Source organism: Branchiostoma floridae, chromosome 9, assembly GCF_000003815.2.
Source record: "Branchiostoma floridae strain S238N-H82 chromosome 9, Bfl_VNyyK, whole genome shotgun sequence".
Classification (NCBI taxonomy): Eukaryota; Metazoa; Chordata; class Leptocardii; order Amphioxiformes; family Branchiostomatidae; genus Branchiostoma; species Branchiostoma floridae.
In genome coordinates, this window is record NC_049987.1 from 7,713,791 (window position 1) to 7,741,379 (window position 27,589).

General features: G+C 42.0%; 2 protein-coding genes across 2 annotated transcripts; both read left to right on the plus strand.

Moving 5' to 3' along the window:
* Nucleotides 1-8,104: 8,104 nt before the first annotated feature.
* Nucleotides 8,105-19,015, plus strand: LOC118423110 (low-density lipoprotein receptor-related protein 3-like). Its single transcript, XM_035831104.1, has 5 exons — nucleotides 8,105-8,294; nucleotides 15,437-15,609; nucleotides 16,348-16,552; nucleotides 17,356-17,493; nucleotides 17,938-19,015. The coding sequence occupies exons 1-5, from the start codon at nucleotides 8,219-8,221 to the stop codon at nucleotides 18,099-18,101; spliced, it is 756 nt and encodes a 251-aa protein (XP_035686997.1). The 5' UTR covers nucleotides 8,105-8,218; the 3' UTR covers nucleotides 18,102-19,015.
* A 1,143-nt stretch (nucleotides 19,016-20,158) lies between these two features.
* Nucleotides 20,159-27,583, plus strand: LOC118423116 (suppressor of tumorigenicity 14 protein-like). Its single transcript, XM_035831117.1, has 6 exons — nucleotides 20,159-20,449; nucleotides 23,912-24,018; nucleotides 24,410-24,588; nucleotides 24,935-24,999; nucleotides 26,546-26,662; nucleotides 27,149-27,583. The coding sequence occupies exons 1-6, from the start codon at nucleotides 20,374-20,376 to the stop codon at nucleotides 27,310-27,312; spliced, it is 708 nt and encodes a 235-aa protein (XP_035687010.1). The 5' UTR covers nucleotides 20,159-20,373; the 3' UTR covers nucleotides 27,313-27,583.
* The last annotated feature ends 6 nt before the right edge of the window (nucleotides 27,584-27,589 follow it).

The window sequence follows — 27,589 nt, forward strand, 5'->3', positions numbered from 1 at the left end:
GTGACTCTTGGTAACTCACTTACTCACTCCCTTACGCAGATAACATAACTGAGAAACAGTGCGAACGCGTACACTTCCCATGAACGTCTTTCTGTGCAGATTTGCAACATTGTAGAAAAGGCGAGGAAGAGAATCCTTGGGTTGGAAAATAGTTCAGCTTTTCACGTTAGACATCCAGTTGATATGACACACCAAAACTGAGCAGTTACTCAAGCAACTGGATATGGTTTAGGAAACGGTCAAACATTTTAGATAACATCGTTCTCTTTCGTCAGTGACACCGAAGAGATCTTGTTGGAGAGTAGGTTGGATATCCTTGGCATGAACTGATATGAAAGTTCGGCTTTTCCATAAATTGCGGAAACTTTAGTGAACCTCCTTTGAATGTTGTGTGGCTTTATAATAACGGCAGGATGCTTGGCCCAGAACCCAAAGGTCCCGGGTTCCAATCCTCTGATATGCTACCGATCTTGTGCCCTGAGAAAGACGCTTAACACAACTTTCCTGATTTTCATTCAGGCCCTTATAACCTTACATATCCGTGTGACATACCCTTTCGAGGCTGATACAAGACGTCATATACAAGCTTGATAACATTGTCCAGTAACAATACAAGGTGGAAGCATTGTCATATATGATGCTATATTAGAAAAGAAACTGAACACCAAATGTTTTTTTTTTAGATTCCTGACCTGTGCGTTCAAATATGGATCTTGAATCTACCTATTCTCCAAGCAGAGGTTGGATCTCAAAAAAATATCTATCCCCACGTAGATATCTATCGGGCTGGGGTCTGGTATCCATGCTATGGCTAGCCAGGCCGACAAACTCTCAACCTGCACGACTCTTCCCCGGGGTGCTTATAATTCGGGAAAACCTGCCTTGATGCCGAACAAATTCCCTGCCGGTTGGGATCCTGGCTACAAGTCTGGCTACCAGGGCACCCACCCTGCCACCATGCCTTTGTACAATCCCTCTCGCACTGCAGGACGCTGACCCCATTTTCAGTATTCATCTCCTCCCCAGAGAAATATACACCGACCTTTCCCGGATGCAGGCCACCCATTTATCGATCGCATCTTTTCGTGCCTTCCTGGAATTCCAAAATATTGCTGATCTTGATCTATAGTATTGGCCCTTTAAGATGTTTTAACGAAAATGATTCCCGATTCCCACTGTTTTTCAGTAGAAAATATGCATTTTCGACATTCGCTTCTACGTATTGGATCATTTTGAAAATTCTATGCAGTATTCAGACTGTAATAAGAAATTACTACTAGTCAGCCGCACGATCTGCTTCTATCTAAAACCCATAAAATGGAAACTGCCGCAGCATGAATAAAATAAGCAGCACTGGTTTAGATTGAAGTAGGTCACGGGAGGAAACGCCAGATTAGTCTCTACCAGACTCCATAGGGCTGCTGAAAAATAGTAGAAATTGGCCAAATAGACAGATAATGTGGCAGAACAGTGAGCCGGTCGCAGCTTGCGACGTCCAGAGGATGGGAAAATATTAACTGTAAGAGGTAAATAGAAACAGTCTCATGGCTCCTGGGATTCGAACCCGCGCCGAACCCGGGCCGCCACATCACAAACCCAAAGCACTAAACCGTTGCGCCAAAAGGGTCAGGACGCTTGAACCCCACTGTTACATAATCTTCCCACGGACTGACTCTCCTGACAAATAATTCCCCATTTTGCCGAATTATACAATCCATATACCTCCGTAGAAAGGCCTGATGGAGGCTAACACCAGATAGCAAGATGTATTTATAGCCCTTCAAGATATTTTGTTTTCGCCACATAACAACGTACTTTGATGACCATACATAGAGTACTGAATGCGCGTAAATCTTTGTAATGATCTGTAATCTTCGGATGGTAAAGGACAATCTACTAGTATGTAGTAAAAATGCCAAAAACGAGCCACTTCATTCAGCCATGTTGTTTTGGGTGACGTAAGTGGTCATAGAATTTCGCTGTAAGGGGTGGGCCATTAAAGGTATTTCAGGCAACGACAATGGCTGGAAGAGCTTCATGACAAGTGACTGATTAGGCTTTGAATCTGTAGCAACGGATAGAAGTAGGAATTTTGTTTTGATCATCTTCCGCTGTGTATATCGGACGGACACACATTCCAGAGATGACATCGTGTCGGAGCGGAGATTGCCATTAATTAAGGACGGTTCCAATTTTATGAAAGGGAGGAGCTGATCTGAATTTTATTAGAGACAAATTAAAGCTGACGCCATGCTGTCTAATGAAGGAAACCGTTACCCTAGTAGAACGTTGAAGGGTAAATGAGCTGATAACTCTGAAAATGTATAACAATTGTACAATTTATTAGACTAAAATAAAGTATCAAATGTTAGTGTGCCTTCCAACGCCGAGTTCTCATACTTCACTAACGCCCCGCCCTGTCAAACCTTCATTCCAAATTACAGACAGGCATCATAATGAGATTCTGCCGTAAATTGCCCTGTGGAGATAGATGGAAGGGCGGCCAATTGCACAGGAGTAATTTGATCATCACAACTTGGCTTCTCCCAATGCCTCCAGGCAAAACAAAATTGTGTTGGCGAATAGAAATGTCATTATGACCCGTCCCCCGATGTATGACAATGGTGGAAAATATGGCGTTGCTAAGATGTACCAAATAACGATTTTGTCTTACTGTCTAAACAAATTGTTTGTCATGGTTTAGTGAGACGGCGTACATCATTGCACCGAGCTTCCTCCACTGCTTCTTGTGGTGATAAAGATATGCACCACCTGCTTTCATAATCAAAACAATAACAATACATTTATTGAAAATTCTTGTCCTATAGCCAATAACAAGAAACGAGAAAAGAACGAATAACTCATTCATGCAGAATGGTATATATAGCATTCTAGTCTAAATACTGACTCTAAATTCTAACTCATTGGGTTCAACTCCGTTTATGATAAGAACCCTCGAAGACGAAGAATCCGTCTTGTTCTGCCATATACGAGGTTAAATATGAGGGTTGTTTTCTTCTTGTCTGAAAACATAGAGAAATTATGATGGAATTCGATGGCCTCCTTTTATTCGTGATCGCAGACGCGATGGTCTAAAATAAAATGTGGTTCGTCTCCCATCATAAAATAATACGTGGATGCATCAGAACCAGTCCCCGGTCTGTACATTGTAAATAGCACAGCTCCTGACAGATTCAGGTCAACCCATCTCCATAAAACATGCTGTCCCGGGGTAATCTCAAACCCAGGGCCTGGTGGGGTCGGCTGCCAGGCAGTGACCTCATGCTCCTAAAAGTTAGCCCCTTTTGCCTGCCTGGTATATTTTTAGATTTCACTGATGGGCACTGGTGGGTCCTTTGTGGTAAGCCATTGACATGACACCCAACCATACTTTGCAAGGATGTGTGAATTGCTTTCTTTCTAGCCCACTGACCCAATATTACAAAAAATGGTAGAAAATGGTAAATAATGGCAAAATGCTGTTACCATTGTTTACAAACTGTTAAAAGTATTCTGTTCCACATCGTGAATATTTCAAAGGTTTTACAGACCTGGGAAAATATTTAGAAAGTTCAAATAGCATTAAAAATATTTCAAAAGTATAAAATCTCCTGGACATATAATTGAAAACAATTGAAACCATTTGTAAATGATGGCAATGGGAACCCTCGTGGTGACTCGGAATCGACTCTAGTGGCAAAGATTTCACTTTTGAAATAAGTGATGTGATATCATAATATAAACAGTCCCTAAGAAGCCTGCAATGAGGCTACATATCCCCCTCCTACATATCCAGCTGAATGTTTCATAGCCTAACTCCTGACCCTGATGCAGCCTATTTAACAGCTTTATGATGGATTTAGAATCAATTATTCATGTCGGCAACCCCCATCTCACGGTGTGACAGGTAATGAAATTACCGAACCGTCCAAACCTGTGGGAAACAGGGGGAAGGGCACAGTTTCACTCCGGGAACGGGATGAGTCATTGAGGCAACGGAATCATGTGAAATCAGGGCTTGCCATCGTGCCAGGAAAATGTCCATGAGGTCATGGTTGTCCCGTGTGACCCCGATGTTTTGGTACCATTACTATTGCGATGGACACCAAGGTGGTATCTCACTGCACTTGGGGCACCGGTGCGGCACTGCGGGGTTCGAAAGATGTTCAGCGAATTTCAGAGATAAAGAACCAACTCTCTTACGCAGGGGGAAGGGCACAGTTTCACTCCGGGAACGGGATGAGTCATTGAGGCAACGGAATCATGTGAAATCAGGGCTTGCCATCGTGCCAGGAAAATGTGCCGCAGTAAACGAACCCTGCAGTGCCGCACCGGTGCCCCAACTGCAGTGAGATACCACCTTTAGCAAGGTGTTATATTTTTTGTACTAAATGCCCTCAAACTTACGTCGAATAAAGAATAAACATAATACAGTAGAGAAAGAGTGGACTTAGTCCTGAAATGCCACAAAGAGACTTTCGAAAATAGCAGTGGCAGTAATGTCACCTGTCCAGTAGAAATGATTTGTTTATCAATTTGTTTCTTTGTTTGTTTGTTTATTTGTTAACCTGTTTGCCATGCGACCGTGCTTGTGGGTGGGACAACACAACCTGTCTTTGTCAAGCACGTACCAAAGATATTTTTGCATCGTTCTCCCAAATTGTTATTCATAACAAAGTTGTGAAGATTAGACATCCAGGTAATAAGATATGCCAAAAAGCAGTTACTCAAGCAAATGGATCATATATCCAATATCATATCCAGTTGTTTGAGTAACTGCTTTTGGGCATAAAGTTGAATAGTGTTTGTTGTGCATTTGACAGGATACTCATTACACATTCACAACGCTTGTGCTGCCTTCATTATGCAATAGCTAGGGACATTATATAACCATTATTGACGGAAAGACGATAATTCTCATAATGACATTATACTGTAAAGATATGATCACGCAAATCTGGATCGAGAAGCCCAGTCGGCAATGTGACCTACAAGGGTCTGATTTTAATGGTGAATTCGTGTTTTACACTCATCATCATCATCATCATCATATCTTGTCGCTCCATCTCCTTATCCAGCAGTGGGCTGCCTCATTGGCCTCTCATTTTGCGTTTTACAGTGAGTTAAACAGACGGCAATGTGACCTACAAGTCTTATTTTAATGGGGAATTCACGTTTTACGCTGAGGTAAACAGACAAAACGTTTACACAAAAGATCTTTATTGCGGTCACGCACTTCAGATGTAGTCGATATTATCGTTTGTAGAAATCAATCTTCAAGAGTCTTGTCCGACTGCGATAAGGCCCGATTTATTGAGAAATTATTGACTGTATAAATCTAGATAGCTATACAAAAACAGTACAGCGTCTGTGACCTTTTATTAATGGCGGTGAGAAAAATGTAGAGAGTGCAAGGAACGGCACGAAACCTTGTTACGCTGTTACATTGGATTCTGTAATCTGATTATTAGAGGCCCAGGCTATCAAATTAGCGCTGCGACTCCAAGGAGATGGATCCTGCAGAAACCTATTTTCAAAATTGTTCTAATATGTCCAACGGTCGTCTTCAATCCACTCTATTCAACAATCCATAGATAAACAAGTTTTCCATACTTTGTTCCAAACCAATAGGCGTGCACCTCTACGGCAAACATGCAACAGGAATGCCATTGAGTGTTCATAACAAATTTGCTATATCCAGCTATAGAGAGGGGCGGTTCATTGTTTACCTGCATAAGTATGTGAGTTTCATGAGGCATTTGTCAGCCTCTTGACTTTAGTGTATCATTCCCTCTCATCTGCATTTCTTGATTTAATTACTAATCAGACAGTTACGCAAATTTGAACTTTCTTACATCATTTCCCGGACTCAAAGTAGGATGTACTTCGGTTGCCAAACCCCAGCTTGTGTATACACTGGGCCAGATTGATAAGCTTAACAAACTTGGCACAAAGTTTAGACTTTCTGACATAAAGTTCCGGAATGCCCGTCTCAGAACAGGATGCGTGTCTACATCGGGCCTAATTTGCAAGCAGATACACTGTGGTTCAGCTTGGCAAAGAAAAAGGTGCACTTGTTGGTTGGAGATTAATATTTGTATTTGTTGTGCAGGACACTAGCAGATGGAACCGATCTTAGGCCCGCGAAATCTGGACTGGAGATACTGGATGACGCGGTGATTGACGGAGGGTACTATCCTGTCCTTTTTTTGTTAACGGACAAAAAGAAATCTGAGAAAAAAAAATGAAAAACCGATCTCTAAAAAGATGTCCGGATTCTGACCCCTGCTTTGAGAATAGATGAAGGGAATGGTTGCGTCCTTGTGATGACGTAAAATTTCTCTCCTTCCTGTCGTTCCGATCGGATGTCACCTACATTGGAGGACGTGGGGCTGTATAGGACTAACCTGGGTACCATGATCATCCGCTGTCCCCTTCTGCTTGCTAGCCGTGTTAGGATCTGTTAGCAAAGGCAGAACCTGCGGTAACAACGGAGCATGGTCCTTCTCAGGCTAGTTCGGGACTCTCTTTAGTCAATAATTGGAGACCATTGGATAGTAAAATCGACGTTCCGTGTATGAGGAGAGCCACGTCTCGAGCACGTTTAAGAACCTATCACACTTTACTGAAAAGAGTAGGGTTCCTTCACGGTGTGAGTGGTTCAAAACCTACAGCCCTCTGGCCCACCTGAGGCAATTACTGTCGCATTCATTGAGGTCACCTGAGTTAGGCAGCTGCTTCAGCCCCATGCGATCTAGCCCCTGGCATTATAAGCTCCTCTGAGAAGAAGTAGTCTAGCCTGGGTACAATCCTATTTCTACCGGGGTTCCTTTAGGGTAGCGAGTGTAAGGAGCCCGGTAGAAATAGGATGGTACCAAGGCTAAGAGTAGTCGGTCAACTCAAAATAGTACTAGTAATCCATCAGCGTAATAAACACATGGAGGTGGTTTGTTCCATTACGTTCGTCCCCGCCAAACATCGCCGGAGGAATCTCCGGGGAGACGATCTATTAATATATTTCTCATCATGTAAGTCCTTCAAAAATAAGCCACAAATTCGTCAGTAGAACACAAGAAGAACATAAGAACAGAAGACGGCAGTTTCAAAAGTAACCTCTATCAGGCTCCACAGGTCGCTGGAAATATAATAGTAATTGGCCAAATAAGAAAGAAAACCTTAGGTGGTAAACTGTATTCCATGGCCAATTTGTACTATTTTTTCCAGCGACCTGTGGAGCTTGGTAGAGGCTAGTTTTAAAAAAATATCCACGCTGATCTCCCGTGTGGGTTCTGAAACGCTCGCGCTGTCATTGCAGGAACTTTGTCACCATGGTAACAGGTATACGTCACGAAGGTTGTCCCTAATTAGGTTGAACATTTGATTAGGGAGGGTTCATTAGCACTTGTGCCAATACCAACCGCCTAGCTATACTCAGTTGTTTAGTCTCCATGTCGCATACTCGCAACCTACGGCCACAGCAAGTATGTGTAATGGATGACAGCAGACGCGCTTTGATTTCCTGTTCCCCTTTCTCATGACAATAAAGAAAATAACTAAAACAAAAAATAATGCCCTGTGGTATACCTGTGTGGTATACCAGTGTGCATACCCGGCTAAATAAAATAAATGAAATTGAATATGGTAGCCTTGATTGTACTTCGTATTGTAGAAGTGACAATAGTGAGAAAGCCTCGACAGTGCAGTTGTTGTAGTGAAAGTACATGTGCACTGTACATAGCTCGGTAGTTGTAGCAGCGACACTGCAATTTGTGGATGTCATCAATAGATTTTACCTGCTTGGCCTAATATCTCTAAGATGTGACGACAGAATATTACCTGTTCATTTGCTGTTTACAATTTACCTGTTTGTTTGTTTAATGAAACCCTAACGCAGACCAATCCTGACAATGTCATGTTGGAGTTTGATTCGGTGCCTGCCTTTAAATGCCTTTAATACCATATTAGACTGATATGTCTGAACCCACCCGCCTATAAGTAATGACAAGTCCCCTCACATTTTTTCCTCTCACACTCCTGGTGTCATGACCCCGGATTGGAGAGTGGTGATTGGTGGATGGCCATCTGTTTGTTCCTAATTATTCAAAAAAGCCTATATCCAAGTACAACCACGCCCTGGCCACTACTTCTGCCAACCGTTTACACAGCGTTCCCTTCTGTCTCTACAAACAAGCGTCCGTTTGTACCGCACACTTTCAACATGAAGACCTTCGCTGCTTTCCTCCTTGTGGCCGTGATGGCGCACAGCGCTACTGCTGGGATTTTAGTACCAACAAGTAAGTAACGTTACAGTACTCCAGCGTTGATATTTGAGCGTGGTGACAGTTGTGATTTGAAAGCTAAGGCTTGAATTTGTTGAAAGCGCGGCGCTCTCAGTATGTTTTCAAGCATCCGTGACAAGGGCTTGACAAAGTGTTACAATTGTTTTTCTTCGTTTCAGAGCAGTGGGTACATTGTATTAATTGGGACATGCGTTATGCTGCTCCAGACCCAGATATTTTGCTGCCGCTGTAAAAATAGGTCATGGCGACAGAAAATTCTGCTAGCTATGCACAACATGGCGCGTCGTTTGCCGTGGTACAACCTCCTCGGTACAAGCAAAGGAGGTTTTATATATGAGCCGTTGGAATGGATTTCTGTCGGTTGGTTAGACGTATCTATCGTAAGAACATATCGTTTGCGGTATATTTATCCGTGATAAGTAAAGGTATGGGCCATTTTTTCTGCGGTTGCCGTTGTTTTACTTCTAGTACGAACACGACAACAGCGATGCCGTGGGGCAGGGGGTTACATGATTGGGCAGGAAAGGAGAATACAGGGGGAGGTACAGTAGGGATGATGTGAGCAGGATGAACAGGATGAAATTTGAAGCACCGACTTCCTATGGTTATTAAAACGACTAATTGTGGAAAGGTACAGAGGAGATACAAGACAAAACGCCAACAGTCGAGTGTTGTTTGAATGTAGAAGGGACCGACATAATTTGCAACACGCCCATGATGAACGCTCCCCGTCCTGAAATTTATTCATTTGTCGAGCAGCTTGGCTTGTTAGGGATGAACCACGAATGTACTGGAGGGGTTGCCATATGCTTAGCCATGCAGATGACTATTCTTATCACTCCTTTACTTTTAATTTGATTTCACAAAATCCTGAACCGCGAATGTACCGGAGGGGTTGTCATACTTAGCCATGTAAATGAATCCCTTTACTTTTGATTAGATTTCATAAAATCCTGTCTGCCATGTCTGCGTATATTCATATTCCTGACATTTTTTGCTTGCCGAATAAGGGTTATGTCCTGGCCGAAACGATCAACTCTACATGTACTCTACCTCGCATAACCCGATCTGTGTACTGCCTCTGTGACATAGCCGTCACTCACAGCAGCCATGACGAAAGCCATACTATTCTTTGGGAGCGTTTTATATCAAACCCACCAGTCGTGCTTCACTTTTTGTGGCATTTGGTTTGTGGTTAACCTCAGAGTAGAGAGGCTGTGGATTCCAATCCCCGTCAAGACAAAAAGTATGTTGTAAGCTTGTGCCTTTTCGAAAGGCTCATTTCATCATGTATTTTTCCTCATCTCACGCAGCTAAAAATGAGTACTTGACTAGCCTCAGTTTACATGAGGTCCACACCTCAGCTTGTTACAGAAGCCCCGCACTTGTTTGAAAAGAGTATGGGCCCTTTCTTCTTTAAGCCTTTATGAGATTGGGCCTTACGAATAAAATAAACAGTTATTCTTTGGCACTATCGGGCAACCAAACAAAAGAATTCAATTGATCTTACCTGTAAAGAAAAGCTTCGATGTATTTTAAGCATCGCGATTCATTTTACCGTGATATGAGTGAACTGACCCACACATAATACAGCAAGAGGGGCGGTCCTTCTGCTATTTCCAAGAAAGGAGTATCGAGTAGCGACCTACACTGTTTGGCCTCCTTTGTTATCGTCCTAGGGGAGAAGTAGGGCAAGTGTTGTGCACTTGCTGTCAGCCCTCGGGCATGAATTTCCAGACCAGCTGTATAATTAAAAAAAACAGAGCGCTAATGTATATGATCCTATCCTTGATTTGTTTTCAGACAAAAGTGTTTTCAGGCGGAAAGTCCAAACTACGTTTCACCTTATTTCCTTGACTGTATGTTTATCGCAGTTTCCTGTACTTCAATTGCTCGTGACATAAAGCCTAAACAACCACGACTGACACTGGTGCGCGACAGATTTGATGAATTCCGACCTTGTGCGTCCAGGAAATCAGGGAAACGTATTTGAACTCTAAAAAAATATAAACCCACAGTCCGCTTACGGTAGTTGCTTCCAAAGAATGATAACAGGTGACTCGCGAACTAAAAAAAAAATGTAGGCTGCACAGGCTACATTTCCAACTCGTGCGCGATCTCCACTATCCGCACAGATTCAACTCCAGCTGTTTTCTTGACGGGGTTTCTATTTTGTACTCTCCAAGCAGAGGTTGAATCGCGCAGATATAGCAGTAGTCTGAGAAATTACACTGGCGCTCTTCCGTGTGATTTTTCCGACTACTACTATATCTGCGCGATTCAACCTCTGCTTGGAGAGTATCTATTTTGTCCCGTTTTCTTCATGGCCACCAGCCAAACGGAAAACAGAAAGACCTACAAAAAAGTCAAAAACACGTAAAAAAGCCCAGCCTGAGCCGAACCAACGTTCTCATCTTGATACACCAAGTCAAACGAGGCTTGAATCATAATTGATGATTGCCGGCGGGCGATTTTTAGGTAATGGCAGTTCTATCAGATTACCATTGGTTGGAAATTGAATTGAGCCCCCAGCGTGCAGTTCTAGTAATAGAGGGATAGAAGTGAGCGACTTCTGTCTTTTTCTTCTTCCAACATGTCTGTGTTAAATGTGGTACCAATATGAAACTGTTTCCTCATATACAATGTAACTTTCTTCCCGTGGCTAGTCTAATGCTTGAGGTAGTGATGTGGACAGGTATGTAGACAATCTGTAGTATTGATAATCATGTAAGACTATGCTTGAACTAACCAGAACAACAGAGCCTCTTTTTTTCGACCTGTAAACGGTGTGTTCTTTCATCAACAAATTGTGAGAGAGGCTTAGAGGGGCTTTGAATCGTGCTGATGACGTTAAAGTAGCATTTTACACTTATTTTCACCAAATTAAATGATTTTAAGAATATTTCATTCATGTACTATAGCAAATATAGACAGAAAATAAAGGATGTGGCATATCATTTGAATATTTGTGGGGACACAGAGCACTGGATTTTCAGATAGATGGATTGATAAGAAAACTTGATAAGCGATCATAGACATTGTAGCCATTAATTTAATGGAGGGCAATGAACTTGCTAGTAGTTCCTTAGTATAATTGAGTTATCGCTAAGGAGGTGATGGAAGAGTGTATCATGAATGATTCATGCTGATACAAGTGGCGTAGAAATATGATCTCATTAAATTAAAATGCACATAACGTCCAACAAGACGTTTCAAAACATTGAGCCAAAATCACGCATTTGCTAAGGGAAGATTATGAAAATATGACCGGATGAAATTTTTGGAAATCTTAATTTTCGGCCGTAGCATGTCTTAGTGATTTTATACATGTAGTAGGGCATTTGGGAGCACATTAAATCAGTTTGTCTTGATAAGTAGGCCATGTTGCATATATTCATGATGAAGAACAGAAATAGACAGGGTTTGCAGCAGATGTTGCTGGAATAATAAGCTCGGCCCGATTTCAGAGATTACGTTTGGACTCTGAAATTGCTTGTCGATGTCTGTATTTGAATAAATCAACTTGGCAAATGATCGACCTGTGATCTTTTCTCTCACTTCTGCGTGATTGTTTGCTGTTAAGGATCTCAAGAACGAACTTTCCAAAATTGCTCAAGGAAGGAAGATCGAGCAACAGCTGCAGGCGGCGTACGTGATATCCATGTGTCTCCCATGTCTCCGTTGATTAGCCTCTACCAGGCTCCACAGGTCGGCCAAAAATAGTAGATATTGGCCAAACAAGACAGACAACTCACCAGAGGAATTAGATAGCCGAGCTCGCGAGGAGTACACTTTTGCCAACACCCGTAGGCCAACTCCTAGGCTTTTATTTCTAACTTGGCCAAAGTCCCCTTATTCGACCAGGCGGGAGTCTAGTAGAGACTACCGTTGGTTGTCACGATATCCTGGCTTTGTTTAGACTTCAATCTAGTTACGCGACCGCTAGCACTGCATGGTTCCGCATACATAGAAAAACAGAAGGGCTGAGATGATTTCTTTCTCCTAATGATCGTTAGCAGTACAGTCAGAAAGACGACAGGTGCCGTTGATCTCCAAGCAGGTGACGAAATGCAAAATCGTAGTATTCTAGAGAGCCTGAGAAACGTTACAATTATATTTGCCGTCCTACATCTGCTCGGAGATTAAGGTCTTGTCGAACGGACTCCCTATGGTCCAGATATCTACTGGACCGTATCACGCGTGTGTACGAATGTTAAACGTAACATGGCCTTGGCCTAGAAGCCGACCTACATGTATAGTATTATACTACTAGTAGTATGCCGTCAGTGTCACTGACGAAATATAGCAGATGTTATCTGAATCGTCTGACCGTTTTCAAAATCATATCCAGTTGCTTGAGTTATTACTATTTTAAAAAATCCGATCTTAAAACAAGACGCAAATGCGTGTCACGCCGAGCGTTTCAATAAAAACACTACAGATTTCATGTGGTACCTATAGCTATGCGAGTTATATCGTTGCTTTATCGTCAGCGATTGTTACGATAGTCCATTAGTCTTTTATCAGGACGTGCTGGGAAATGTAATGTACTTGCCCCAAATAGTCAAAGAAACCGCTTCGGGACAAATCGTGCCATAGGATCATAGGGCACGGCGTCGACATAATTGGCGCCTGGGAACAAGTCCTCGCTTGTGCAAACATCCGAAACAGAATCAAGTACAAAAGTACAACCAAGCCTTCTATGGATTCCTTTTTGTTCACACGACGTTTAACATGCGGTATTTGCGTTTGTCTCGTGCGGGCCATAGATGATCAACAATCTGAATGCACATGTACCAAACGTGTTTCACTCGTAGGCGCAACCACAAGAGGGAATATTGGTCACGACTGAAGAAGAAAGAAGGGCATTCAGCGCCTATAGATGTGACAGTTTTTGTATAGACATCATTACCTCAAGAAAGATGGAGATGATGTTGTGAACTGTGATCATTTTAGTCAGATATAGATATTCCTAGGATCCTCAGAATCCATTGCACCGCCTTATCAAGATTCGTATTATCGTGGCGGATGCCATCCTGGCTAGTTTTGACCATCACTAGACTAGTATCACGGTGTTATAATTAGCATGGCATCCATCTAGTCCATTTTCCCTACTCAGTTCTCTTCGCCAATCGGTAATAACCTGGTGATAACGCTTTATCATCGGGGGAAAGATAATCTTATCTGAATAACTAGAGTTCCACGAACACATACCTTTGCCAAATAAACCAGGTTTGTTATGTAGAATGATGACTGTAGACAAATGCGTTACTCATTTCATTTTCTTTATAATTAAATGCTTGGAGTTGGTTTATAAAATTTCGGCATTTATTATGCAAATTAGATCCCAATTTACAATTAATTGATATCAAATTGTATCAAGCATTACTTAAGCTATCAGCATACCAAAAATCATGATGATCCTTTGATCCATTCTTGACTTATTCTCTTTCAAAGTCTTTAAATACACCTCTTACTCTCTTCCCTCTTTCTCAGTTACATATGTGACAACTTTGATGAAAGTACTATAATGGAATGCAGTGGATTTATGAACTTTTCCTAATCAATTATGCAAATTAGCTGTTAACTTGCATAATAAGTATCACATTATATAAGTCTTCATTTAGGCTATCTACATGCCGAAAATCATGACGATCCGTCAACACATTAATATTTTCTCATTAATTATGCAAATGAGATCATCATTTGCATGATAAATATGTATTGACATTTCTCTCTTTCTCAGCTACATATGTGACAAGTTTTAAAGCCCTATCATGGAATGTAGTGAATTTATAAAATACCCTCATTAATTATGCAAATTAGCTGTTGATTTGCATAATTGTTATCTCATTATGTAGGTCTTCACTTACGCTACCTACATACAAAAAAACATGATGATCCGTCAACAATACATGTTCATATTTTCTCATTAATTATGCAAATGAGGTCATCATTTGCATAATTGATATCTGTCGACATTTCTCTCCTTCCCAGCTACATATGTGACAAGTTTGAAAGTCCTATCATGGAATGTAGAGGATTTATAATTTTTCCTCATTAATTATGCAAATTAGCTGCTGATTTGCATAATTAGTATACCATTATGTAAGTCATCACTCATTCTATCTACATACCAAAAATCATGACGATCCGTCAACACATTGTAGAGTTATTCTCATCCAAAGTTTGAAAGGAAACCGGCGCCTGCAGTTCCAAAAAAGCCGCTAGGGGGCCCAAACTCACAGCACTTACTCTCTGCCTCGAGGGCTATCTACCACTCAAAAATCATGATCACAGCATGTCCAGAACACGAGATATAAAAAATTGAGGTTCTGCTGCAGTACCTTAGCAAGCCGCTAGGGGGCCCATTATCGAACTTGACCTTCGTTTTCCCGACCCCTACCCACCTACCAAATATCATCGGGATCCATCCAAGACTTCTTGAGTTATGCTGTTAACAGACAGACACACAGACACACACACAGACTCACAAGCCCAAAACATAACCTTAGCCATTCTGGCAAAGGTAATAATCATGACAGAGTGGTACTGTAATGATGCCTTGCGGTCATGCAAGGAACTGCAACATCAGGGTCGCTTAGATTACACAAAAAAGACGTTCTCAGCGAGTTTTTCTAGCCTGATTAAATCTCGCTTATAGCAGCCCGCCAAACATCCGCCGGCCCCCCTAGCGGGGAGGGGCCAGTTACAGCCCTGGACAGCGGAGTTTGTGTTACACAGACAAGAGTTTTTCGTAATCTGTTCGCTCTACAGAATTTTTGAAACGGCTATACCGGGCGCCGACCCGGCGCGGGAAGGACTTCAACGTTAAGATAACAGATTGTGTTGCCTCATTTCACTGACATTTGCACTGATACCGTTTAGTATTCTCCAAACAGAGGTTTGGCTCCCGCTGCTTTTGACGTGTTTTTATCGTGATTTCTATTTTTTATTGGTTTCTTTATGTCTCGTGGCCAAACGTGAGAAAAAAAACAGTACAAATAGGAAGCCCCGTAAAACGCCTAAAACACGTGAAACAAGCCGCGGCAAAGCATCGGCATGGATAGTACTGATACTGTAGAACCCCTAAAAAGGACTCTACCAACCTGACACCACCCGTCTTTCCTCCTCAGCTTACATCAAGAGTAGATGCAACCAGACGACTTCAGCAGCCTCGGGCGGGGCTGGCTTCATCGAGTGGTCGGCCGCCACGGCTGACAACGCCGAGACCTGCAGCCTGACCCTCTCCGCCGATGTGGGCAGCATGTTCCGCCTCACGTTCACCCGCTTCGACCTGGACTCGAACGTTAGTACTTCTAGTTGAACGTTACAATCCATTTTCATATGTACGTGCATGTGATAGTGTATAGGCTCATGTTACTTAAATTCAAATACAATTCAATCTCTACAACTGGATAAAGAAAAACGGATATTTACTTCCGGACGTTTCGAGTGACATCCATCACTAGAGCTAAATTCAATATTTGAAAGAGCAATGTCACTGATGATTTGTTTCACTGACGGACGTCCTTTCGGTGTACATAACAACAATTGACAGACACACTCTCTCTCTCTCCCTCTCTTCCTCTCTCTCATTCCTTACGTATACCTCCCTATACATGTACCGACAGACCTGTAGGTTGTATAACTCGGAACGTCTTTCCCTCCAGGGCCAAGCCTGTGTGGACAAAATTAACACCATGGACGGCCATATTGTCCTTGCGTTGTTCATAACACAAGTGACACACATTCTGTCCGTTTTTTCCTCTCTCTACTTCCTTACCTCCTTATTTGCCACTACCACTAGACCCGTAGGTAGTATAATTAGAACGTACAAGGTACAGTAGAAAACATTTATTGCACACCGCATTTGCCAGCATATTTTGTGCAATTATTTGGGTGGTGAAGCAATGCGAAGTTATCCAGCTGCACCGCACCACGACGGAATTTGGAGATTCCGTGCAATAAACTGAAGTGTGCGGTAACCCGTTGTGCAATTAACTGGTTTCTACTGTGGTATAATTCCTAACGTGTTCCTCTCCAGGGCCAAGCCTGTGTGGACACCATTAACATCCTGGACGGGCCCAACATGCTGTCCGTGTCGAAGACCGGCGGTGACGTGTGCACCCAGCCTATGGGAGAGATCACCACGGTCTCCAACACCGTCACCATCAGCTTCACACAGGGCAGCTCCGACATCGACTTCATGAAGTTCAAAATCCAGTACTCCGTCTTCAGGATGGCTGTCCGTATGTAGACATTTTTGCATAATGAGATTTAGGAATTAAGTTTTGTTAGCTTTGGTACACTTCCAACGGTCACTTGTTGTCGAAGTAACGTCCGTCGGAAGGGGACTAAGCCTGAGAAGACTGGACTCTAGGCTATTATTTAAGACACCGATCACTTAGCGTAATATGAATTGTCATTTTTCATTTCCGCAAACTGCCAGGCCGGGCAGGGTGGGGAATGTGCCCTCGGAAAAATCACTGTCAAGATTGATAATAGTGAAATGTCGGTAATATCGTTACCAAAACAATTTTTCTGGAATTTTGCGTTGAATGAATGATTTTATTTTGTAAAAACGTTGCAGCTGGTTAGCTGAATTGCGAATTACTTTCAGGAGTCAAGCTACAAGCATATCTCCACATGGTTGTCACTAACACACAAAAAAACATTTTGAAGTGTTCGGCTGGCGTGACCAAAGATTTACTCATCACATCCTTGTTATTTATTGATTCACTGATCATACATCTTTTGTTGTATTATTATAACATATGATTGTGTTAGTTACTTATGTTTGTTATTTATTGATTTCACTGATCGTACATCTTTTGCATTATTATAACATGTGCTAGTTCTTTCTTTGTTAATTATGATTTCATTGATCATACGTTTTGTATAAGCATAGAGGAGGAGGGCACAGCATAAACCGTTAAGGTTTTTTCCCTCCTCCTGCACCTATTTTATATTTTATTCTCTTCTGTATCTATTATCATTTTGTATGTGCAAACTGAATAAACAAACAAACAAACATTCGGTTTGCTTTTTGCAGTCGGCATGTGCACCTCCAGCTCGGACTTCAAGTGTGACAACAACCGCTGCATCGATAATGACAACAAGTGTGACTTCCGGGATGACTGCGGAGACAACTCGGACGAGTCCACTTCCGACTCGGGTGCTAACTGTGCTGGTAAGATCACACACTGGTACTGCATAGCCAAAACAAAGAGTTTCTTGTGATATTTCTCTGTCTGTTCTAACATACTTATCACGTTTCCCACAATACTGAGTGCGAAACAATATATCACATCATTAAACTTGTATAAAAACAAAATAAAGGATTTCAAGTCCTCTTTGTTTGGCGTTGATCTGGCTTTAAAGAAATTACACAGACCTTTATTGTACGTTTCTGCCCCCACAAGCTAGGTACAGGCTAGGATGATGAAGTTCAAAGTAGTTCTAAATAATCTAAGTACAAGTACTAGTACTAGTGTAGTAAGAATCGAAATAATACCAGCCAACTGACGCAACACTAACACAGGAAAAAATGAAGATAAGACATGGTTTTTACATAAATGCATGATTAATGAGAAATGAATAATCGACTTCTTAAAATATTTGTTTCCCCTTTTAGACCTCAGCGACTTCGGGAACACTGTGTCCAACTTCCTGTCTCTCGGCCTGGCCGCGATCATCGGGATCGTGGTGGGCGTGATCGTGCTGATCATCCTCATCATCGTGCTCATCTGCGTCTGCTGCTGCAACTGCTGCAGGAAGGGCAACAACCAGGCCGTCTAGCGGGCCGCATTGGTACTGCACCATGGCAAACCACGTCGTCTCAAATGGCGGACAATTCTGTACATTGCAAATTGCAATCTAATAGTCTTACCTACGGATCTCTCTCTTGTTGTATCCCGGTACTGTAGATGCTCACAAATGTTTTCGTTCAGAATCGTGCGCCATTTGAGGATGTTAATGATGCAGCTGGCTAAGTAAGTCCTTAACCCTTGGGGGAGAAGAAAATAATTGTAATCAGCAGCGATAAGAATTTAGTTTTTTTTGTGATGCTGAGAGTATTTATATCTGTTGCGCTATGAACAAGCAACGTGTAGTACTGCGATGTTTTACTAACTTTTATTTGATTTTAGACAAGGCTACTAGACAGGATGGCTGTTTGAAATGCAATGAAGTTTTGGAACGGGAGTGTTTTGTAAACTGTTGTACATTTTGTGGATGCATCCAGCTCACCAAAAATGGCGGCATAATGTACTTGTTCGTGTGCAGTTCATGTCGCATTGTTAAAGCTGTGACGTGTTACCTGAAGGACGTTTGGGGCATGATGGTCCAGTGACGTATTTCCGGTCTGAACGTCATTGGACCTGACCCTTACAGTCTTATAACTACCTCTACATTGGAGCTCGATGTTGTACTTAAGACGTTACGGCAATTGTACGTTAAGATGTCATTTGAAGATTCTATCAGAAGTACTGCTTATGAAGATGACATTTTAAACTTTTATTAGATGGAAGTATTTCAGATTTTTACTTGGAGTTTCGCACAAAAAAACGTTTTGTAGATGTAGAAGAAGTAAAGGACCCAGAAAGTTTTGGATGGGAAACTGTTTCTACACGTTTTGGACCAGAAACTTCGAACATTAGAAAGTGTCATTGTGTTGATTTTATAGAACGCCAAATAAAGTGTGAAGTAAACCACTGTGTACTTTAGTCTCATTGATCGCCATCTGGGCAGTCGTCAGACGTACAGTATGCATGAATGAAAACAGATTTGCAGTGGATGTCACTTGAAGACAGAAGGAAAATGTCCAGACTTTCCATGATGTACAAAATGACCAATAAACTGGTGGACGTACCAACGGATAAGTATCTAATACCAGCTCAAAACAGAACAAGAAACAGTCATGCCTTCAAATACCAGAGTTACCAACCTAGGATTGATGTGTTCAAAAATTCGTACTTTCCCAGAACTATCGTAGAGTGGAACTTGTTATCACCAAGTACAGTAGGGGCATCTTCTCTCGGTAGTTTTAAAGAAGGCTTGCAGATAGATGTGCAAAAGTTCGGGGTAACGAGTCGTTCGGTGTAATATATCCAGCTGCTGCCGCGCCGCGTGCCTGCAAAGCTGGTGTGTTACGCCGAACGGCGGTTATACCGGCTATATAGATACAGATGCAGATACAGAGTTGGAGCCTAGCTAGCTCCCAACTAGCCCGGTGTCCAGTCTTGTTAGCTTTAGAAGTTTAGTCCGATTCGGTAGGTCGCTACCAAGCTTAGGAGTGGCACAGTAATGTTGGCTAGGTAGCTGGCAAAAAAGCTGTCAAGGCTTGACTCGAGCCTAGCTTCCAAATACCTGCTGACTACACAGCACGATGATTAGTTAATCTATCATTTGTATAGATAGGTTATAGTTAGAGGCGAATACGTCTCCGTCTGATCTGCGTTTGGTGACTCAAGAATAATCATCTTTACCGAAAATGACCCGAATATGAAAGCACAAGTTAGGATTATGATTTATAATTTAGAAATCATTCACTGGTAGTCCACATTGTGACTTTAGGTATGCAAATTACTGATCATAATGTGTGTTTTCAAATTTTATAACTACAAGTATATCAGTTTTACGTCTGACCTGGTAAAGAAGAAAAGCTACATCTTGCATATTGAATTAGATACAGACGAAGTACTCACGAGACAGTTTTCTTAGGATACCGTAGGGCACCCCTTTGCACGAAAAATGCGCCCAACACATTGTACCATAAACAGAATAACCATTCTGAGATGTTTTTACAGGGTTTGATAATACCCTAGCGGATTCGGTAGATTGCAACGTCCTCTGAAAAGCGTCGCGAACAAAACGTACGTCCTTCCCGCTATACCTGGTGATACAAAACAGCTTCGCCCAGGTACGAGATGCTTCTAAATTATTCATAGCAATCCCCACAAGTCACAGACGCACGCACGCAACGCCGACTCCCACCACTGCGTGACACACAGTCATATCGTCCTCCTGTTCGCCATCAACAAGACCGAGAACAAACGACTCGAGCTGCAAAATGGACAAATACCTTGGCGTCTCCTGCATTGTTGCTGCCATTTTTCTTCTACATGGAGTATGCGGCCAAAACACAAGTGAGTGTCTGTACTTTCCCGGTTGTTCGGTACGCTTGTGCCCAGAAAAGGTATTGCAGTGTTGGAAACTTATAGCAGACAATTCATCAGTAGGTAACTAAGAATGTAATTTACGGAATACCACGAGACAGGTGTTAGTTAACATATGTGCCCAGCTTCAGTGTCTTCAAATGTGGGGTTTTATCTGGACGTATGTACGTAAACAGTAGACCTACACTAACAGAGAAGACATAGATAATTTTTTTGCAAACTAACACGCTATACAAAAAGCCTTGAGTGTGGCAGGTGGTTCGTTGTATGGAGCTGATCGTAAATTTAACGCTTGAACAGCTTTATACAGACGTAGTTTAAATTATATGGGCAACCAACAAACATTCACATGAAATACATCGAAAACGCTTGTAGATCTCTATGATCATGAGACCATCTTGGTCCGAATTTCACTGTATGATTCAAGTGGTTCGTGACAGGATTAGATACCCCTAGCGTTGACGTCTGCTTCCGTGTATACTAAGACTCTGAGCTTTCACCAGTCATAACATATGATAATACTGGTTTGACAGATGGAGAGAATGGTATAAAATCGGCAAAGGAATAGTTTTTATTCGTCTTTGTACGGAGAACCTGTCACCAGGCCAGCAGTTCTGAACTGCTCACGTTATTAATGTTAGTGCTAAGTACAATACTGATGCTCACTTTACATTAGGGTTGTCAGTCAAAAACGTCCATTATTTTGAAAAATTGCAGATAGCACCTGCTTCCTTTCCAATTTTCATGATGTCACGTATAGTTGGCGTGGTTTATAGATAATTACACAATTACTAATAAGGGGTCTGACAATAGCTCACCTTCGTGCATTGTCCAGCTTGGTCCCATGGGAAAATCGCGTGGCGCCTCCGTTTCTAACCTGTTGTTGTTTCTAAACCCGGTCCTAGTGTTTATGTCTAACGCTAGCTGGATTATTCTAGTCTCTACCAGACTCCGGTAGAGCCGGCTAGGGAACAGCACGTGACCTACGGAGTCTGGACATCAAACAAGAAAAGTGACATTCAACAGACTCCGTAGGTCGCGTGCTGTTCCCTTGCCGGCTATACTCCTCTGGTCGGCTTTCTTTTCTATTTGTTCCATTTCTACGGTCTTTCCAGCGACCCGGAGTCTGGTAGAGACTAGGATTATTCCTCGCGTGGAAGGATACGGGTTAAGTGCACTGGCGGGCCCGTGGCAACGACATGTCCTATATACTAGATGTTTTACTGCCGAAGGGCGAATTTACGATCGCCGACGTTTGTCTAATGAAATATTTATGGCCGCAGGTGATGGTTTGATTGTCCATGGAGAAAGTGAATCATACAGGGAAATTTTAACGCGGTAAAATATACGACGTGTGGTAAATGTAAGTAAAAAAATCGATACTGCAGAATTTCTATTTGATAGCATATCAAATTGAATTTTATAAGATATAAGTAAGCCACGTAGACACCTGTTCCCATATGCAACATGCCATACTAGTACTTCCTCATTGGAGGACGCGAGCACACTATGACAGCACAGGAAATAACGTTATAAATCAAAAATCATCTACATGTATTTCGACATTGCAAGGTTAATTTTCCTCGCCATCACGCCATATTTCATGTATGTAGGATCTTTCAAACCTTTTTGCGCAATGGCGTCATGTCTAGTTTGAAAACCGCCGAGGTCCTTTGTAACGGACACAATAATTAATAGTCATGCAGATGTTAAGATTACTCTCACGGCCTTCATGATGCTGTTTACAATACACTATTCACGCACCAGAATTTCAGTTGAATTACGAAGAGTTCATTTTATGGACGTCAATATTTCATGAAAATCATCATCGTGGGAGTAGAGCATTGATCATTCAGTAATAACGAGAAATGCCACAATTAAGATGTTTCTAAGGGCTGGAACTCACCCCTCTCGCGCTACTGGTTGATACAAAATGGCTAGGATTTGACAGATGAAATTTAGACTCTTCTGAAGTTAGGACAGCCCCTGTTTCGTAAGTCTCTAATAAAACACCACCCATGAGCGGTATTTCATCCCAATGATAGAAAGAAAATGATGTATTAGATTAGGACGTCAGTTTTTAGGACGGTACAACGACCGTTCTCTAACTCCAAACCCCGACTTATAATTCCACACTCATCTCTGTTGGGACGGACAAAAGAACACTTGTTTCTATCCATTTACTCAAGAGTCGTCAAGTTATTTCGTTAAGGAAAGTCCTATAAGTTTGGGTCAAGCCCCAAGATCGGTGCGGTTGATGAGAATGATTACATCTCTGTATCATAATCATCAGATGGGCTGTCGTCGTGAGTCTGTCCTATGCAGGGCAGCTGTTACTAACAAATAGTGCTATATTTGATAGACGACTCTTGAAATGAATGAAAACAAATGTTCTCTTTTGATCGTTTCGATAGAGAACGGGCCCGGTTCGGTGTGTTGAAGTGGAGGTAGGAAATGAAAAACGTCCATAGCCCTGATACATTGTATATCATTATGGTGCTTATACGCAATAAATAACAAGTGATCGTAGGGTTGTGGATGTGCAAACCTACATGTAGATATGATCTATGTCTTTGTAAAATGTACCAACAAGCACATACTTCAAAATACATGTATCATAGTGTCCTTGAGACCAACAACGCAATATGTCATCATATTAGTACGTGACTACGGTTGTATTTATTTCAATTTTGCAATACATATTTCAACTCGCGATTACACTCAGTCATAATCATAGTGATCGGATTTCGTTTGAAAGGAAGGACTTAGAAAATAGAAACAAATAAGGAATAATATCTAGAATCAGGTTAAGTAATCCCGCCTTGTTTCAAATTGCTAATAGGAGACTGTCTGCAAATACGCATCAATTATACATAGTCGCGTTTTCCCGGTGGACTATTGCGATGACAAGGCACAGAGAGCTGCTTACGTTATACAATGCAGGGGTACAGATCCCCATGATATGCAGGATTAGGTAAAGTAGAAGCTAAGAGATAATCCTAATTAGATGTCGACCTTCAATCCATTTGGCAGCTGATTATGAAAACGCTACAATGTCCATCGTCTTGTGTTTCTAAGACACACAAAAACTAACAGCGGCTCATGTTCTTTCTGATGCCCGGAATGAGATATTCGCAGAAAAATTCTCCCACTTGATGGCTTCTTTGTCTGTCTGTCTCTCTGTCTGTTTGTTTGTTTGTTTGTTTGTGAAAATGTTATAGATCTCTAGCCGTCTGTCTCTAGCCGTCTGTCCATTTATGGTTTTCTATGTATACATGTAGAGCAAATAGATTAACGAGTGATTTATTTATTGATCAATTGATTTATTTATTGATTTATTAATTGGTGGATCGATCGATGGATCGATTGATTGAGATCAGAAGTAAGTGATTGTATATGATATATGTGCACTAAGGTATCTTTGTTGTACAGTTTATCTGAAAGACAACTGCGAAAGTTCCGTCAGCGCCGGGGCGGCAGGGATGATACAGTGGGCCAAGATGGCGGCAGGGGGGATGACGTGTTCGATGACGCTTACGGTGAGATTTACTGTCCGCCTGAATCCTTGGTTATCTTCTAGCACAATTCATAGATCATTTAAGACAATTTCAACATATTCTCTGATAGCAGTGAAAAGCATCTTAAAAAGTCAACCGTTTAAAACAGAAATATTTGCAGAAATGTTTTCCAGACGAGAAAAGTGTATATATGACGACTCTACAAGTGGTGTATTCTAAAATCTTGATCTAATGTGTCATGCAGTAACAATGTAAATTGCATATTTCGTCGAAAAAACAAAACAACGCAAAGATGTGTCGACAAGGGACAGTAAATATGAGATAAAGCAAGATTTGTTACTTCTAGAATATTTCCAATTTTACCGCAAAATCTCACATAGAGCACCATTAAACGTCGTCTTGCCCCCTACAGGCCCCAAGCAACAGACTAATCGGTTTACGCTTCAAGAGCTTCAACTTGGGGAAGTTCGCAAACGACTCATGTGTGGACGCCATCGGTATAACGGACGCAGACGGGACCACGATCATGCCAAGTGGCTGTATAAAACCGACGACGTCGCTCAAAAGCGTCACCCAAAGTGTCAACATCACGTAAGTCTAACCGCCTGGCGTTGATGACGATAATTGCATGTAACGTTAGAAAAGTTGGCATATTCAAGTATAGCAAAAAGAAAGATACGTTGACGCCTTCTAGCGACGTCTAGGTCAACCGCAGGACAGTGTGATTGCAGTACATATCAATTATTTATTCATTTGTATAGAATGTTAAGTGTCCGAACGGCTGATTTATAGCAGCCAAAGGGCTGAACTTCTATCAGGACATATACAAAATGATAGAATCGCCACGTGCAACAAAGAGCTTTTAGCCGTTTGACATACCATACGTAATATGTAAAATGATACTAATAGATGTGGGTTTATGTGTTGTTGTCTGAAGGGTTGTGAAGGGGTCCAGCAGTGCCGATGCCTTTGAGCTGGGTTACGTGGTCTTCTACGAGGCTGGTAAGTCTTCAGAAATGTAACTTCCCATTCCTTTGCCAAACTCGCATTGATTCATAAAAAACAGACCGCATATGCGTGATTGCTCGAGATGTCACGGACTGCTATATAGAAAACATAGAACTTGACCTGAATGGTGAAGTTCCATTGAACAACAGCTTAGATAAGCAATCAGCAATAACGACGGCAGCATAGTGCCGCAATTGTATATTCCCATTGCTTTGCCTAACTCGCATTGATTCATAAAAACAGACCATATATGCGTGATTGCTCGAGATGTCACGGACTGCTATTATGATAGTATTTGTACTGAATGGTGAAGTTCCATTGAACAACAGCTTAGATATTAGTGATCAGCACCAAGGACAGCAGCACAATCCAGCCCAGCAATAGCAGTTGCAGTAAAAAGTGAAAAGTGGTTACTTGCTACAGAAATTGTAAACTATAACGTTATGTGTTAATGCGATTCTCACCAAAAGGTTTGTTCTTTGTGATTATAGTAACGTTTAAACGCTTAGTGTAACGTTAACTACTGGAATGTCTGAGTTACCGGTAATCTTCATCATCAATATCATCATCATCATGGCCGCCTCATGCCGATAGCTACAATGTAACTGCGTGGGGCCGTCATTTTTTATGTCTACTTTAATTCTACCTCATCTGCGACTGCCGTTAGGGTAAAGAGGCTATCATACAGCAAACATAAAAATGATCAACGTCACTAGTGAAGAAACAAGCTCTGTACCTGACATAACGCTGTCAAAAGTTTACAGCGGGTCATGAAGGTCTCATTACACAATTAGATCGCCCCATTGAATTCAATGCTTTAACACACAATTTCTATGCCCGCAAATCCAATTAAAACACAGTCTATTTGGAGATGTTTTGCTTTCTGTTGTAAGCACACACGTTTGTTAGACAATAAAAAAATTTTCACCCAAATCTAGCCGACGCAACGATTTCTATCACATTTCAAAATGCACCTAGCCGCTATCCGCTAGAGGTCGTTTTCAATACCCGGAGCCTGACCGGAGCACTCAGTACAAATAAACGTAAACGTCCGAGGATCAATCGGGTCACGAAACTTTCGTGCATGATCATGCCAGTAATACACAAGCTTTCATCGAAATTCCTTTTCATATCAGTTATGGTTTATTAATGGGAATTTATAGTCCACCTAAAACAACGCTTTGCGGGCCAGATAATTTTTTAGCCTGGATTCCTTTAGATAATACAGGAATGAGACCTGAAGGAAGTCGTCTGATCTCGGCGCCGGCACCCGGAATCCTTTGCGATGGCACATATGCGCTTTGCCTCCCGAAAAAAATGACCGTGTATTACAACCTTATTCCACTGGGGCGGCGACCGAGCAATTTGACAAAGCGCCCAGCAAATTTCATTGATAGAAACAGAAATAGAAACAAATCTTTCTACGCCTTGTGTATTTAGCTGTCTTTTCGGTCATACTTCACAAATCTCATATTCCAGTAATGAAAACCTCAGTTTGCACATCCAGGTAACTTTATGCTTCATGCCTTGTGTTGTATAGCAAACTGCACGGGAAGTGACTTCAAGTGCTTGAACGGCCGCTGCCTGGACTCGAAACTCAAGTGTAACCGCAAAGACGACTGCTTCGACAATTCAGACGAGAGCACGCTACTGTGTGGTAAGCGATTTCTAACTTGAAACTTACATGAAGATGTCTTTTTCACACTGTTGGCTCAGCACTGCGTTGTGTTCCTGCGATGAGTGAACGACAATAGGTTGATATCAACGTCACCACTCAGGATAGAATAAGATAAACTACATCTATTCCCAGTATTTGACTGGGTTTTATCGATGCCGGGGCTTCTTGACCGTATTACATAAATTTAGATACCATTATTCTGTGTCAAAAACACACACGGATTTGGTGTGCAGATATCTACATGTACGTGCAACATTAATTTTTGTGCAGATGATTGTTTCATTTATCATACACTCGGAGAGACTATCTTATAATAAAATCTTCATGATCAGTGCGATATTAGCCTGACAAATCGCGCTCCTAGCGGCCGGCCCTACAGTTGCCGCCACCTTTCGGGGATATGGGGGTCATTAACCCCAGCCAGCAAGAGAAGTGCGATATGAACCATATTTTTTTTTTGAGCAGACCTGGGCGTGTTCGGGAACTTCTGGGCGATATTCATGCGACTGGGTCTGGCGGCGGTGATCGGGATCCTGGCGGGCGCGGCCCTGCTGCTCATCCTCATCATCGTGCTGTGCATCTGCTGCTGCTGTGCCTGCTGTCGCCGCAAGGACAACAACGCCGTGTAAGGCCAACGTCACATTTCCACAAAGGGGCCCGGCCTGGCAGTTTTGGGGAACGAAAAGTGTGATATAAAAGACACCAAACTACACAAGACGTAAAGAGGATAGTCGACTAGTCGTGGGAATTACTTGTGTATAGATTTCGATTTTTCTTTTCCACAAACAGCCCGGCCAGGCCCCGATTTGGAACTGTGACGTTAGCCTAAAGCTACCACTCACTAATCAAGGACGGTTCTTTAAACATCAATTAGTCTGTAAGTTTACTAGATCCATGCAAGTGGTA

Bases quoted from the DNA above. Each gene is read 5' to 3' on its own strand.
- LOC118423116 (XM_035831117.1), top strand. From the start codon at position 20,374: ATGGACAAATACCTTGGCGTCTCCTGCATTGTTGCTGCCATTTTTCTT. The intron at 24,589-24,934 runs GTAAGTCTAACC...TGTTGTCTGAAG, and splicing joins ACCCAAAGTGTCAACATCAC to GGTTGTGAAGGGGTCCAGCA. The intron at 25,000-26,545 runs GTAAGTCTTCAG...TGTGTTGTATAG, and splicing joins CGTGGTCTTCTACGAGGCTG to CAAACTGCACGGGAAGTGAC.
- LOC118423110 (XM_035831104.1), top strand. From the start codon at position 8,219: ATGAAGACCTTCGCTGCTTTCCTCCTTGTGGCCGTGATGGCGCACAGC. The intron at 15,610-16,347 runs GTTAGTACTTCT...GTTCCTCTCCAG, and splicing joins GCTTCGACCTGGACTCGAAC to GGCCAAGCCTGTGTGGACAC. The intron at 17,494-17,937 runs GTAAGATCACAC...TTCCCCTTTTAG, and splicing joins CTCGGGTGCTAACTGTGCTG to ACCTCAGCGACTTCGGGAAC.